At 36.0% G+C, this 16921-nt stretch overlaps 1 protein-coding gene across 2 annotated transcripts in view; it reads right to left on the bottom strand.

Annotated features, from left to right (window-relative positions):
- Positions 1-16089, bottom strand: part of PSPC1 (paraspeckle component 1) — a 56907-nt gene extending 40818 nt beyond the window's left edge. For both annotated transcript variants that reach the window (XR_003248655.1, XM_026035045.1), the window contains exons 1-6: positions 15588-16089; positions 13543-13844; positions 11021-11116; positions 10078-10274; positions 5982-6066; positions 5264-5372 (exon numbers count right to left, since the gene is read on the bottom strand). Coding sequence is in view for 1 of the 2 variants with exons in the window: in XM_026035045.1 (XP_025890830.1) it covers positions 5264-5372; positions 5982-6066; positions 10078-10274; positions 11021-11116; positions 13543-13844; positions 15588-15962 (1164 nt within the window). In the remaining variant the exon portion in view is untranslated. The remainder of the gene's footprint in view (positions 1-5263; positions 5373-5981; positions 6067-10077; positions 10275-11020; positions 11117-13542; positions 13845-15587) is intronic.
- Between the last annotated feature and the right edge of the window lie 832 nt (positions 16090-16921).

Here is a 16921-nt window from a genome sequence, read left to right as displayed (position 1 = left end):
CTGTTTGGGGCACAAAAGAAATGCAAGATCAAGATTTAAATATCTGCCTAACAGTATGCATCACTGCAATCTGCAAAAATAATGTTGCTACCAAAACCAAGACGAGACACACAAACCCAGACTGCCTATAATGTACTCTCCTAATCTAAATTGCTTTACGAARAAGAAGAATCTTGATCAGTGCAGTAAATACTATAGGAAAAAAAGAAATGTTTTGTGATGCTTTTAAGTTTTACATTTAATGAATTGCCTTTCACTAAGCTACTTTTATCTTAAGAAGTCTTGTAACATGTCAAACATTAACTGCTTCTTTTTATCACAAACATGTATGCTAGAATGCATTAAGGAGGAAAATCATCTTTCCCACAAAAACTCTTCAAAAGAGCTTTCATTAGGTAATTTGGTTAACTTTATAGCAGTCTGTTAGGGATTACCCTGCAGATTACACTGCAGTCAGCTTTATTAAGTATACTAGTCTGCCAAGATAAAGATAATGACCAAAATTTATTAGTAGTGGAAAACAGGTCAAATTTAAAAAGATTTTAGGAGATTTTTAATTAACAAATTTATTACTAGAAGCTTCTTTAACTGTTTTGAACAAGGTAAGAAATATCCTATTGAGTGAGAATTTAAACATCTCTTTTAGTTGGAGTTTTTGAAGTGTAACAATCAAAAGCCTAAAAGACAGTTCTGCTCAAGATTCAGAAAGTACAAAATAATTCTTCAGATTACAGAAGTCTAAAGMAATCAAAGTGATCCTCTTTTGAAGGATCTTTTGAAAAAAGTTTTCTGCTACTTTATCCATTGTAGCTGAATACGCAAGAGATAAAACGTGCCTCAGTAGGCTCAAAGAAGTCAAGGAAGCGGAAGATGCATTTATAGACTCCTCCAAAGAAGAACATAAATATCACGGAAGACCAAAATTTGGAGGATCTTTATCTCCCAAATAAGTATTCACCATTACTGTAACCATGAAAGCTTCAGTGCTGTTTTGGGTTTATCTTGTTTTTCAAGTTTCCATGCTCCTATGACTTCCAATTTTTTCTTCAGGCCTACCACCATCTCTGCTGTTCAAGCAATCTCCATTGCTTTGGCTGTTGCTAACTGATACTTGCCAAGATAACTGAAAAATGGAACTTTATTAAGAAAAACAAAGAAAGTAAAACAAACACCCTCTTAATTTTTAAAAACAGTAAGAGATAAAAGAAATGCATGTACTGAAGACACAATCTAAGTTGAAAGAAGAGAAGCCATTCGGAAGCATAAACTCATGAGCTCTGGAGAAAAGAATTCCACACAGTCCAAATTACATTTGAAAATAGGGACAGGATTCTTTTGGGGAGTTGGGGAGAGACCAAAAGACTCGTTCTCTTTTAAAACCATCTGTAAGATCTGTAAAGGCAATATCATAAAACAACAGTTATGATATTATTTTAATTTAGTACAACACCCACCTGTCTTAGTGTTACTAATGAAAAATATCTGTGCAACATAAAACAAGCATACAATTCCCAATTATTTTCATTTCTTTTGGAGACAAACAAAAATGATTTTAATACCACTAAATCCAAATCATTCACATTTCATTTCCCTACATCACTCACACAAAAAATAATTCCCACGTACTGGAATTAATGATCTGATATAAAAAAATTAATACAAAGTTAATCTGTGTAAGCCATTCACAACTGGCTACTAACCACTGTATGGTTTAGCCAGTTAAAATATTACTAGCACTTAACACTATTATATTTTTGGTTAAAAAGATACTCGTGCCACACAAATAAAATATTGCTTGCAATCTCTATGACTATGTTTCTCCTTTTACAAAAAACAGTATGCATGCAAAATTACAATTAGCTATGCATCACAGAAAAAGTTTTCTTATTAGGCTAATACAGAAATGGATTATTGAGCTATACACCAGCAGATTTCAGCTAACCAACTTCTAGAAAAAAAGCAACATCCTAAGCAATATGAAGAGCTTCAGCAAGAAAAAAAATCTTTATCTAGTTGAAATTATACAATTAGCATAATTCTTTAGGTCTATTAAATTTGCATCAGTTCAATCATTTAGAAAAAAAAACACAGCATCACCATGAACTAGATCTTCAAAAATATTCAGCAAAAGAACTCCCTCGTATACTAAAAATAATATGCGAACTGTAACTAAACTGGGAAAAAAGAGTGACTGATTCTGCTGTGTTTACTAGGAGGGTTTTTTTTTCCCCCCTTTAAATTTGAAAGACATTTCTCAAAAGAAGTCTAACTAAAATATCAAAGTTTTAACAGATTAAGAGAAAGATAAAGGGAGAAACTGAAAACATGGAACCCTGGGGTTCAAATTCTGGCTGCCATGGCACTTACCAATTATGTCCTCCTTTTATACCAATTAAAAAAAAAAAAGATAGGCTAAAAGTGAAGGAAGCTTAATTTTCAAAGCTTTTAAGAAACAAAAACAAGTATCAGAAAATTATTTTCTTTCTACATATGTGATTGGCACAAGACTATAAAACATTCCTGGGATTATCCAAAATTAATAGCAAAGCAAGTCCTGACATGGTAAATATTGCAAAATAGTTTTATAGAGCGGCAAGGTATAAACTTGCAAAGCAGAGAATTAACATTTCTTCACCATTTGTACAATGGTAATCTGAGACTAGAAAGAACCGGCAGATGCAAGCTCTGCAGGAAACAGRTATTAGAAATAATGAATAAAATTTTAACTGGGTAATAAAAGTTCCATTAAATTGAAAAATAGAAGCTTCCAGAAATGTTTTACATTTCTGGTCTGCTCCAAAACAAAGGTGTTTTCAAACTTTGATCACATATTACAACCTAAATAGTTATCTAAGCACGTTATAATAAATGCTTACAAAATYATATGCCATGTTTAAGGGTTTCACAACTGACCTTACTAGAAATTGTTGCTAAAAAAGGAAATGTATCGCACTAATGTTTAATTCTTCCTCTTTTGAAGTGCAGAACACATTAACACAGATGTCAACACATGACCAGAACAGTAAAAATTCTAAAGATCAGAGAGATTACATTGTTTAACTTGTTGTAAACGCCATTTTAAGTACACTTAACATTAGAAAAAAAAATCCAGTAGTAGCTTTGCTATATATTACCACATATAATTTATACCAGTTTTGGTAGGGTTGTCACTATGCAGTTTCRTTTATATATTCTTGCAGCGTATTGTTACAGATGAACATACAATTCTAATAAGGCAACTTGGTCAGAGAGCTACTTAAATTCTTCCAAATCATTCTAAATTCTCCCACCCTTACTTTCTCCCTAAAMCTTCATCATATAGAAATCATGAGAATTATAGAGGTAACTAAMGTACTTTCCACTTGAACCATTCCTCCTCTCTTCTTACATTACATTTTTGAAATGTCTGACATATTAGCATGAACACTGTCCATTCAGACAGGTTTAAAAATTTAACTACAGTATGCAGYTAAGCAGCAGGGCAGCCATAAGCAGCGGTAAGCAGTTCAAGCAACCTAAGTAACCTGACTCCAGATAGCTGCAAGTAGTAAACCAGAAAAAGGTGCTATGACCAACATGACCTAATTTAGCAAGCACCCACACTGCAAGGTATAGACCATTGATATCTTGTAACAGATCAATGGAATTTATAGAGTTCCTGCCATTTCATTCCCTTCCCCACAGGTCTCTGGAGTGAGTAGCAGGGCTCTCGTGGCTCCTAGTCAAACAATAACTTTCAGATAGTTCATACTCTCTGGAAGTCTGGAAGTTTTGCCAATCYCAAAGATTCTCTGTTAGAATAGTAAAATAAAATGAAACTTCAAGTTTGGTATTAGGAGAGTCACAATCACTAAATGGTATTCCTAAATCACATCAGACAATTGTTAGAATGCTATTTCAGAAAATATTACTTACAATTTAATATGTTGGTATGTACTAACAGGCATTATAAGCTTTTATTTGTGATCTTCAACACTTCATAGAAAACCGAAGGTCAAAAGTTTTGTTTTTCTTAGTGTAAGCACACACAAAAGTCAATGACTGACTTTTCTACTGGCAAGCTTCTCAAGTAGTGTCATCAAAATCAAAAGAGAGCAGGTAGCAACATAACAGAGGAAGACTTCTCCTACCTATCTTTATTACAAATCCTAAGGAATATGGGCTGGTAGAAAATAATTCCTGCCAAGGACAAGAAATTCCAGTTTTTCTTAGGAGGTCTCTTACAAGGTTGTARTTGTACAGAACATATAATAGCACAGAACATAAAGCAGGTATTTGTTCCATGTAATAATCAGAAAGTAGCTGACGAACCAACAGTTTCTTTTTAATTCTTTCATGCATGAAGTTTACTTCTAAACTGCAGCAAAACTTTCCACAACAGCTATAATTTTAACAGTATTAGAAAGCCTTGTATGTATGTGTGTATGTATATCTTAATACTCTCCTCCCTAAAAAGGAGACTTGACAGTGAACCGTATCCTTTCTATTGAAGCATTTCAAATACAGGTTGTGCTAATATAATTGCTAGCAAAAAAAAAAAAAAACCACTTTACAAAAAATTTACAACAAAATAGATAAACATGAAATTAAGAGAGATTTAGCATCTCTCATACCACCCTTTTGCTAGGTCTTCAGGATAAGTCTTCAGAGGTAGAAGAGATCTAAAGTACTGATACAAATAATGTAAAAAATAACAAAAATAACAGACGCCAAATTTTTCTTCTTCGTTAATTATCTTTAGTAATGATCTAGAGATTTTCCTCATCTAGTTTTATAGTAGAATTAAGGTAGAGAGTAATTAGGCTCCATATGCAGTTGACCTTGCCCAATTTGCTCTTGAAGTTTAAAACAAAGTAATTTTCAACAAGCTTCCACCACCATCCCAACCTAAATTGGTTTAAAATGTGTATCTTCAATCAAAGGCAGACATAATATATTCATATGACCTCCTACATAGAAATTTGTGATTTATTTTTTGACAGCATTAGCAATTTAACTTCCTGAATTAAAAAGAAAAAGTATTTTCTGAAGACATTTACTTAGCATAAATCATGCATCACCAGCTTGTATGAGATTTCATGATAGAAGAGCTACACTGCTAGCGTCTGTGCTATTCCACTAAGAAAATGATAAAATTCTGAAGGAAAACATTTAAAAAGGGATGAAAGCAGCTCAATAGACTTCTACTAGAATATACAAACACATTACCATAGAAAATAAGTCTTTTACAACTTGGACTTTGATCACATAGAATTCTACTTACATTGTCCATGAAATTCGGCTTAAATCCTCCCTCCTGCTGTCGTCTTAATTCCTCCTGCTCCCGCTGGCGCAGCATCTCCTCTTCTCGACGTCGATGTTCTTCTTCATGCCTAAAAGATATTTCAGAAAATACAGTCATTTAGACTCTTGATCTCTTCAGGCTTTGATTGGATCTCAAGTGCATGATATCAGGCATTTTAACAAAACTAATTGTTTAAAATCCTATACCATGCACAGCAAGTTATTCACAGTACTAATAATTCTCTTAATTATTAATTTTTTTTCCCCCCTGGGGCAGATTGGAGGCAAGGGAGGGCACAGGGGTAGAGGAGGTGGACATGACAATACAGAGTAAAATATGTGAATACTTCCAAAGTCACGTTGTTAATCCTGCAAAGTATTTGGCCTTGCTTTCTTCTTTTTCTTCTCATATACATTTTTTATAATATTTACTTCAAAAAAGATTTACCATCATAAAAAGTCATACAAATACATAAACAAACTAGCAATGTGGTCTATTTTTTGAAATTTATCAGATACGTGAAAATAACTGTTCATCAGATCTTAAAGGAAAGACCGAGTACTTTTTAAAAATAAACTTAACAGAAATGTTTACAGTGGTATCAAAGGTGGAGCTAGAATATTTAAATTAATGCAAACCTGCAGTAGTTACATGTTTAAAATATTGTCACACCTTTGCACAGTACGAGAGAAAGTACCTCAGTTGTATCTGTTTGCGTTTTTGAAGTTCTTGATTCCGAAGTTCTTCCAAACGCCTCAATTCTTCTTGGCGACGCATGAGATCTGAAAGCATGAAAAAGGCAACAGAGACAAAAGTTAGCAGTTGCAACACAACAAAAATTGCTATTGCCATTGGCTTATAGTTCTGAAATTCAATCTCACAACTACTTTAATTTCTCAATGTATTTAACTGATATTATTTAGCTTTACGGAAAGGAACCGGGAGGACAGGTATACGAGAAAACAAAGTGGAATTGAAGGCTCCCATATATACACAAAGGCACAGGATTGACACTGCTTCCAAAGCAGGCAGGATATGGGTCACAAATTTTGCCTGTTTGCACAGGACTTTAGCAACATGGTGTTTTTCATGGCCAAGGTAAGGAAATTTCCACCATACCAGTCTATAATAAGCCATTTATGCCTTAGAGTAAGTACTATGCACACTGCTCTCTGCATTTCTTAGCTCCTCTAACTAATGCATCTTTATTGGCTCTGCACATGACTATTTTCAAAACTCCATCAACACATATTACAATTTAACCTTGTACTTCACTAGCCCAAAGCTACAATGACCAGTATATTCTAACAAAAAAGCTGTGCATTGCTTTTATTTTCTATCAAATAAGATATACAGATTTTTATCTTACTGACAATACAGGTCCTTTTTTTAAGGAAATGTTGCAGGCTCCTTTTTATCATCTCTTCTGCAAAACTAACACTTAATAGAATAATGGTTGTATTGAATATGCACTCAAATCACAAAATCTGAGGCTATTTCTTTTCAATAGTACTTCATTTAGCAACTGACCATAATTATCCTTTTACTTGGACAGCACCACAAATACATGGGACAAGAGGTTTCCTCTGCAGTTCTGCCTCTGCTCCTTTTCAATACCGATTGCCTTTATTCCTTTATGTCGCATACTCCTTTTCTTGTGTTACACATGAAAAAAGCATCTCCTATCATCTCTCTATATTTATTGCTATTAATTTACAATTTCCTCTCTTGTATTCTAAGGTGTATACTTCAATCTTTTTCAGTTCTTTCCTAGTATTGCCATGGCAAAAAATTATTGCCTTTCCTGGTTTTGTCAGTACTTTAAAATTCAACATGTTAATTTATGGTTCAGTATCATTTGACCATGACAAAATATTGGTAGAAAGCTCTGCTAACCTAATAAAAACACAGATACAGAGGTTCAGGTTGTGCACAAAGCTGAGCGTATTAAGAGATCTGCAATGCTGACAGTAGTTCTGGACATGTTGGACACATGTTACTTTGAAKAAAAGAGAATGGGACTAAAGTAGATGCCTAGGAAATGGGGAAAGGGAGGGGAAGCATTACAAGCACAGCTTGCTTTGTATTTAAATAGGCATGTTTTTCACCTTCTACTCAATCTTCTGCAAAGCAAGGACTGCAGAAGGTGAAAGTACATTTGCACCTCAGGAATTATTCCCACAAGCAGGACCACCAACTCCAAAACAAATTTTTAAATTAACTGATTTTTCAGGTTCTAAAAATAGAAAATAAATGCGAGGTTTCTATACAGTTCACAAAGAATAAGTTTCTGATTAAATTTAATCACTACTACTTTCCCACTACTTTATTAAACTAATATGAGCAAATATTTACAAAATTCTGAAGCATTTGAACAATGTGTGGGCTAGAAATATTATGTCAATTTATTTATACCTAGAAGTATGTATTCTGCTTTATAAATTACTTCTTACTCATATTCTTTCCAAACATGACAGTTAGGAGTGAAAAATTACACCCGTCAAAAGAAAGAAGTCTCTTCCTTCAGTAATAAGCACTCATGTTTCCCTGGTATATTAAGTCAACATAACCTAGTCTTTCTAAATCAGGAAAATTAATTTCTATGAAAACTATTTCCTGCTTAATCAGTAGAAGTATATAAAATAATAATCAACCTTTCCTGTCTTCTTTTTAGCTGCTGACATTTAGAATACTGAAGTCTTACATTTCATATTTGAGGACAACTATTTTAAAACACTCAATTTGTGACATATGCATTAGGCATACAAAAATAGTCAGACTAGGTTTTGATGCTTAGTTTCACTGATGCTTTCTTAAAAAACTTTACAGCGATAGATCATCTTCGTATGTTCTTAACTACATGGACCCAGACACTCAGTTCAAATGAGCAAGATTTAGAAAGAGCTAATGTCTGAAATTAAATACATCAGAAATACTTGTTTTTGTATACTCATGACAGAGAGTTGATACAGGAAAATCAAACAGAAGAACAACTTGTTCACTGACCTCTGGAGCTTGGCAAGTTAGAAGTCTTCAGATGAATAAGCACTACACTGAGTATCTGAACAAAATTCAAGTTATTTGGTACCAAAGTGAAATATTCTAATCGAAAATGATTGATGGAGGAGAGGGGTAGGGAAGGAATGGATCATTCCCACATTAAAAAGTAGTATGTTTCTTCACTCTTAGTATCAGCACCAAAAACATCCATATTCTAATGCCTCTTGAACACTAGAAATAACCTTCCATAACGTATCAAAAAAATGATTAGCAGATATTCAAAAAGATATCTTTTTTTTCCTGTTGTCCCTAAAAGAAAACACAAAATCCATAGGACATAGCTGTTCTCCCATGCTCTCCCATTTAGAGCTTTCTATCTTAATAAATGAGGTCACTGTCTTCAAGCTTCAGTTTAAAACATGTTTAAGACATGACAATTTAGGTAAGAATAGGGATTATTTTGTCCTTCGACTGTTCAAGAAATTATAAGAAACTGATCATACAGATTCTGGTACAAATCACTTGCACTATGAAATATTAACAATTAGTTATGTCAGTGATGAATATAATCAAGTCATTTTAAAAAAGCTGGTTAATTTTTAGTTTGTTCCGTATTTCAGTATAAGATCTTACATAACATTAGGTTTCTTATATAACATTAAGATGCACTATAAACACATTTCTTAAGAGCTACTCATTACATAAAGCAAAAATGGAACATTAAGTTTATATATTAGTTATCTGGATTTAAGGCTTGAAATGCATCTATTCCCTACAATCTCAAGAATTTCAAATCCCTTTGAAAATGACTAGGTATTCTTAATTCAATCTCTCATATTAGTTAGTACACAGTTTCATAATCTAACAAATTTTTAGCAAACTACAAAATCCTTCAGGCAAGGACACTTGAGATCCCTTCACCCACTCAAAAGTCTTACAGTTCTTGAAGTCTTATGGAGTACCTGAAGCTGTAACTCAAAGGTTTTCAAGTGGAAAGCAGTGTCAAAAGCAATAATTACAAGCCTATAGAGGCCTGGGGAGAAGGCTAACAAGCACAGTCATGGGCACTTGCCCTGCTACTTCCTCTCCATCCAAGAAACATACTCTGCCCAGTCCCATTTGCAAAGGCACTGGCTGAAAACATTTGCTAGTGGGTTTGCTTGCCTCCAAACTGGAAAGGGTGGGGGCGAGGCAGAGAACGAGACCAAAAAATTAGAGAGGATGGATACAGAATTTTGCAGTTTCATGGATGAATGAAAATAATGATAATATTCGCTTGAGCTATTTTTATATATAACTACATGCATGAATTTTTTAATTTGGGTTTCAAGAGAAAGATCCTACAAAATAAACTTCTGGGATAAAGCTGTGTGAGAGATGTACAAAACAGCACTAAGAAGTGCCATCCATTTTTTCCTACACAGGGCCCACAAACACTGCATAATCCAACCTAGTACTATATACAACAGTAAAATCCGAAAACAAATTTTACTGCAGAATGTGAGGTCACAATTCAATTTTTTCCATGTATGCAACTCAAACTAGACAACTTTTAAGTAAAGAAAATAAACCTGTGGAATCTCATTTTCCCAATGTTTCTTTTATTAGTATCTGTTTCTTAACCCATCTCTGCAAATAATCAAATATTCATAAGTTAAAATATTGCTTCCCTTCTCATTCTATGCATTTAATTAAAAGTAGTCCAGCAAGATCACTGTTTACCATACAGCTCAATATGCTATTCAAAGAAAATATGCAACAAAAACTTCAAGCTAACAGGTTCTCATCTTTACCTTGTCTCATCAGCATTAGCTGATGTTCATGTCTAGCTGCTTCCATTTCTGCCTCTAGTTTCTCTTTGGCTTCTCTAATGTTCCTGTCAACCTGCTCACGCTGTTGCTTTTCCATTTCATCAAGAGCCTTCCACCGTGAAGCATACTCAAACTCAAATGTTCCAGGTTGAGCAAAACGTGGAGGCTGTTCTCTTTCCCTAATTAAAAATTTGCAGTTAAAATCTACAGAGGCATACATTTGGATCAATAAATGTAGCAGACAAAGATTTTCTAAACAATCAAGGGTGGTTCTGACTTCAAATCAAATTGTCAGGTAATGTTCTAAACCAACTGGTCAAAGTTTAGTGTTAGATACAACCGTAAAGGCAATCAACAAAAGCTGTCCAAATGAAAGCCCATTCAATATAATTAATACAGAAATCTATATTGATACAAATACCTAAAGCTGTGACACTAATTAACTGCATTCAGCCTTCTAAAGCAACTGATCAATTCACAAACTTAGCTGTTTGAATATGCTACACTATTGAAAATACCAGAATCTCTAAAAACATGCAAACATTTTAGTTAACATTTCAACAATAACACTGCCAGTTAAGAACTAAAAAACGTTTTTTAAAACCTGGTATTCCACAAGCATATCATAATAATTTCACCTTCAAGCAGTAAGATTCCTAAATAATCATCAAATTGCCATATTAAACATTTCCTTTTTCAAGTTAGATCAGGTGRTCTGACATCACAGTCAAGACTCAGTATCTAAGTTTCAATTTTTGCATGATTAGGAAAGCTTAATAAGGTTCTATAGTCATCTGACACAGGACAGCATTAAAAATAAAACGCTGTATCTGCCTCTACCATATAGACCCAAAATAAAACACGTATTTCCTAAGCCAATCAAGTAAATCACGTTTTATCAAATAAAACTTAAACCAAAACTTACTTGTGATACTGTTGTGTTTTCTGCATTAGTTTCTCTGGGAGCCCATCCTCATCATCAAATTGCTCCATTGGTTCTACAACAACTGGTCGAGGTGTTCTGAAAGAGAATTGCAACTGAATAATTGATTCATAAATTAAACACTTTACAAAGTTACCTTAGTATTTTGAGGAAGCACTCTAGGCAAGTAACAATATATTACCTACAACCTATTCAAACCTATTCAAAAAAAGCTGTTCTTCCTAAAAAAGGTGTTTTTCTTCCATTATATAGTCGTGTCTATTGTCAAATATAAGGAAGTTTAAAGAGTATATTCAAAAAACTCAAAGTCTTCTATAAACAATTACAAAACACTTAGAAAGGTGCTATTTTTTATTTTCATCAGTGAGACAGTTTAGTTTAAGCCACAAAGAAATCCAAAACAGACTAATATTTACTATATTCATATTCACATGGAATAGGGCATGTTATTATTTTTAAAAATGATTCTACTAATAACAAAGCCTGATAATTTAACACTAATACTCCCATGACTAGAAAAAAAACTATTTCTAAATTACTTTAACTCATTCTATGATCATACTCTCACAAAACCATTTTCCCAATTGACTTTCAAGAACACCTTCCTTCTTTTCCTGAAGTAATTAGAGACAAGTATTGACCAAAAGCATAACTATAGCATTCGACATCTTTACATTATTTTGCAAAATTTTTTCATGGGATTTAAAAAAAAAGCCAGCAATACATTTTAAGAACATTTGGACATCAAGGAAGGTTTAAAAAATGAAATCTGGAAACACAGAGCACGGCTCAGTAGCTACTGGTCTTAATCTGTATGACAATTGTTATTGGGTCTGACATTTAAATACAACTAAACTGTAATTTCAGTATGTTCATGATTAAAATAAATATCTCTCCAAATTCATGTTYCAAATGCATGGGTTTGATGTTTGGTTTATACATCAAAAGACTTTTAGGACTTAAGCTAAGAAAGTAAAATCCTGGATTCCAAAGGAAATTATCCAAGTAAATACTACACCAGCAGAATCACACTGATTATACTAAAACCGTTCATTACAGAACATGTCAACCTCCTAAGCAAGACCAAGATCAAGTACTTTTTATTTACTGAGGCCATAATCAGATGGTCAGTTCAATCCAACACACCTATAGAGTTAATAAAACAAGAAAACACAGTGTCCTCAGTATAGCTTAATTTCTTTCCCCACCTTGTGACATCCCTCATGCCCACTACAGCATTCACATAACACTGTGGTGTTCACTGAAGTAGGTATGCTGCCTGGTTTGGCTCCCCATGCTGCCATTCAAACACTAATGCCAAGAAAACCCAGGGGATAAGAGCAAACTGCTGGTACCTTTTGATAGGAGAGACTTACTCAGATTAAATTTACTATGTGGGCACTGATCCAGATAATTAGGATGCAGTTCAGTGACAGACAAGATTTAAGTGCTCATTAGCATTAGAAAGAGGAGCACCAGATCCTTTCCACAACTGCTATCTTCTCCCAGAAAAAAAAAAAATAAAAGACTTAACTTCTCCTGGGCCTAATGTTCCTACTACCCCTGTTAGCAAGCACCTTCACTTGCTGGAGCTGCCAGAAAATGAAACCAACAGAAACAGCTGAACGTCTTTCTTTTCCTTTCCCAAGTTCAGATGGTTTATACAACTATCTAGCCTAATTTTCAAGGGGCAGAAATATCAATAATACAGGGCAGAAAGAGGAGGAGAACTCCCCATGAGAGCTCCCCAATGGAATGGCAGCAACTACCCAGAGCATCTTCAACACTGTGAGACCATAAATTTACTTTCCCAAGTGAGAAAAAATAATATAAATGTGAAATATATTATTGAATATCTATTATTTCACATAATCTTTAAGAAACATTTGAAGATGTGAATAGTGCATATATGAAAGCACAATTAAGAATGATAATATTTAGCAATTAAAGAAGATATAGGAAACTGCTGTAATGTGCAAGATTGCTTGCTCTAGAATTACAGAGTTTCCAAAGATCTCTCCCACTGACTTCGGCAGAATCAAAGTCTTCATTTTCAAAATGTATGTCACAAGTAGAACTTTAAGAGTACAAAAGCAAGCAAAAACATTCCTGTATCTACAAAAATATCACCCGCAGTTCGGTGCACAGTCTCACACCAAAAGGCAGAGGAATATAAYAGGTTTTGCCACATTCTTTCAAGAATCATAATAGCACAATCAATGAAGGAGGGGGAAAAAAAAAAGACCCATTATGTAGAAAAGGAAAAGTTAACAAAAAATAATTGTACTGACAGGCTTTCATACAGTAATTRTAAGATTTACAGCTGGTCAGTTAAAAAAAGTCATCAAAAAATTAGGAGTATTTTGGGTGTTCATCACCTTAATTCTTCATCTCATGACTTTTATGAGATGAAAATCAAAGAAACAGATAATGATCACAAATGCTGCTTCTCTCCAGGTTAACAAAATATATATACTAATTCAAACAAAGAGCTGTGAACTTACGTTGTAAGCAAGAATGCTCCATCACTGCATCTTTCTAGAGCTTTCCGTGCTGGAGGTTTTGCTGCAAATTCTACAAAACCTTTTCCTGTAGCTCTGCCACGATCATCTACTACAACAACAGCTCTTTCCACCGGGCCAAACTGAGAGAATGCTTGTTCCAGCAGCTCGTTAGAAACCACAGGTGAAAGATTCTTCACAGTTAAGGCAGCTCCRTGTGTGGCAAATCGAATTCGAAGTGGTCTGCTCTTCAAAATAGTACCATCAAGTTCTGCTTTTGCTATTTCAGCCAGTGTCCTAGATTCCTTTTTCAAAATATAAACATTTCATATGCACTATTTTCAAGAACAACAGAAAACCCTCCCCCTCAAAGAAAATATGTGCATCTGTATGTATATGTTTTAACCTTAAACACTCATTCAACACTATTTTTAAAAAATTTCCTTCCATTGATTAAAAATAGACTTTTGTGTCCTGTACGTTTTACTCAAAGAATGCCTTACGCACAAACTTTAATTGCACATTCATGAACTTACTTCTGTCAATGTTTGTTTGGTGTGTTCTGCTTTGTAAAGCATTTTCAGTAGAGTTCAAAACTGCAAACCCTGCATCCTTACCTCTGTATAGTAGGAAGAAGTGCTTTGAAATATTACATCAAAGCATCTGAGACTTCATTTTTTAAATGAATATTTTGGCATTATCACATATCAGTGTTGCTGAAAAAACACTTAATGGACATGTAATTCAAATTTMATCAACAAATAATTTACTCTTGTATTCATTTACATACTTTCTGCGCTCAGATCCTCAAGATAGTCTTCCTTAATGACTATCCTTATTTTACTTTTGAAATTTTTTCACTTAGCTAGATACTATTTAGACTCAAAAAAAAAAAGATCTAGATCACAGCCATTTTCTCTGCAGTTTACCTGACTAGATAATCTGTGAAAGAATAATCCGTTCTCTAAGTATATTTGCCATTAAGAGAAATTTAGATAAATGCAATACCAGTCTGTATTTTACATACATCTGAATAATATATGTAAACCTACTCCACCTTGTCAAAACAACAAAGACAAAAAAAAAAAAAAAACAGCAACAACAAAAGCTATTTGAGACTGGGAAGACAAAGCAAAATAGTGTACTATATCAAAAATCCTAAGTATGGAAGCCCAAAGCACTGTAAGGGTTTTCTTGCAAGGATATAAATCAGTGCATTCTCAATGTGGAAGCCATGAAATGTAAYCCTGAACATTAAATTGATAGGCAGTTGATTGATTTAAATCTCAAGTTTTTCAATATTTCTTTTTTTTGGGGGGGGGGCATGGTCAAGATAATATTGATTAAATTGCATTAAAAATGTATTAATTTATTTCTTACCTAGACACCATTATTTTCACTAACCTAAGTTCCCAATTTTGAAATTCTATACTTAGTTTTCTATTCTATTTCTGTTCTTAGATTTCACAACGCCTAAACAGTAGTATTTTAAAACAACATCATACACTCTTTACCAAAAGGCTTCTAAAATTAATGTATTTTCTTCACACGTCATAATCTATATTCATAGTGAACTATACGGGCTAAAATTCATCACAATGGAAAATGTCCTTAAGTACTGTAAGAGTACTCCCAATTAAATGCGATTAATGAATTTTTTATTACATGACAGTGTTACGCCAAGGAGATTGAGTAAACACTTCTCCCACTTACTACCATTCATGCTGTACCCGCAAGAGCACCCGTGGTAGCAGCATGAAAATGGTAACTGAGGGAGACATGCTGAAACCTGCGGARATACCGAGCAACGAGGGGGAAGCCTAAAGGCCAGAGGCTTGGGAAAGCTGCTAAAATGCAGGCGTCTTGCGTGAAAGCAAAAAGGGGAGGGAAGAGGAGGCCGAGAAAGCTGCATTAGCGGCAGAGGGAGGACAAGAATGCGGCGAAGACCCTGTCCGTTTAATAAATGCCRGCAGGGAAAGGAGGAGGCGATGGGGGCGTGTGGGGGAAAACCTCTCTCGCATACAAAGGCAGCCCCCGCAAGCTCTCACCAGGCGGATGAAGCCGAAGCCTCGGTCGCGGTTGATGAAGACCTCGCTGGGCTCCCCGTAGCGCTCGAAGAGGCGTTTGAAATCCTCCTCCGTGATGTCGGTAGGCAGGTTCCCCACGAAGAGCCGGCAGCGCTGCGTGTAGCTCTTCTCGCCGGGCTTGAGAAAGCTCTTGATGTCGATGGTGAACCCGACCTCCTGTTCTTCGTCGCCAGCTTCTTTGCCCGGCACTACCGCCATGGCCGCCGCCGCCGCCTCATTCTCCGTTTCTAGGCCCCGCAATCCCTTCATGCTGCCGCCACCCCCCACCATGCCCAGCGGCGTCGCTGGGGAGCTATTCTCGATCCGCACTTGCTTCAAGTTCCTATTCGCTGCCATAGTCAGGCCTCACTCCCTTCCTTCTCGCCGCTTTTCTCGAAGGACGCGGAGCCGCGCTCGCCAACCGTCACCTCCAGCCCGCAGCCTGTTCAAAATGGCGCCGCCGCCAACCTCGACGAGTTGTAACGTCCCGGAGCGAAGCCCCGCCCGCCAACGGCCGCGCTGCCAACGGCCGCTGCGCCTGCGCACTGGCCGCCCGCGCAGTGGCCGCTCGGGGGCGGCGTGCGCATGCGCGGGGGCTCCTGCGTCCCAGCGCTGAGGGCTCGGCCGGGCGGGAGCTTCCCGGCTCTTGCTCTTCTCCCGAGGGACGCGGGGACGCTGCAAGAAAGGCGCTCCCGGGCTAGATGTGGGGGATCAATCTGTCTGGAAATAGGCCTCGTTATGTCTGCTGGCAGACCAGTCTCTTACAGGGCAGCGGCTTTGTTACAAAGGTGACAGTTTTCTCCCGAAAGGTGTGAGGTTGCAGGTGCTTCCTCACTGTCCAACACCGAGGTCTCCTGCTCGCCTGTCAGATACAGCAGCTTGGCTGGGTCTAAGGTGCAACAAGTAATTAGGCTGCTGCACAGTATCTCATTAAAAAAAATTAATCTCCTCAGGGATAAAACCATCAGAAACCGTGGTGAAAAGGGCAGTTCCTCGGCTCCCACTGCTGCAGTAGCCTCTCTGGTCCAGGTGCCCATGTAGTACATCATCAAGCAAGGGAACTCCTTGGGTAACACAGCAAAGCTTCAGGAGAAAATAGTTATTTTATTAACAAACCTATGACACTGAAAAAGCCCAACAGATCTCATATACTTAGCTTAATCCATGGCATGGAGTGCTCTTTGAAAAAGCAACATCAAGCATGATGTTCGAGAAGAAATCAATTCCAAAATAGGTGTATCAACCTGTTGCTTAGGGACTTCCCCATCTCTTGGGAAATGCTCTAAGTTTTTCTGCCTGTTTATTTTCCATCTGAA

The sequence above is a fragment of the Nothoprocta perdicaria genome, unplaced genomic scaffold (genome assembly GCF_003342845.1).
Source record: "Nothoprocta perdicaria isolate Ctin4 unplaced genomic scaffold, notPer1 scaffold_155, whole genome shotgun sequence".
NCBI classification, from domain to species: Eukaryota; Metazoa; Chordata; class Aves; order Tinamiformes; family Tinamidae; genus Nothoprocta; species Nothoprocta perdicaria.
This window is presented reverse-complemented; position numbering and strand designations above follow the sequence as displayed.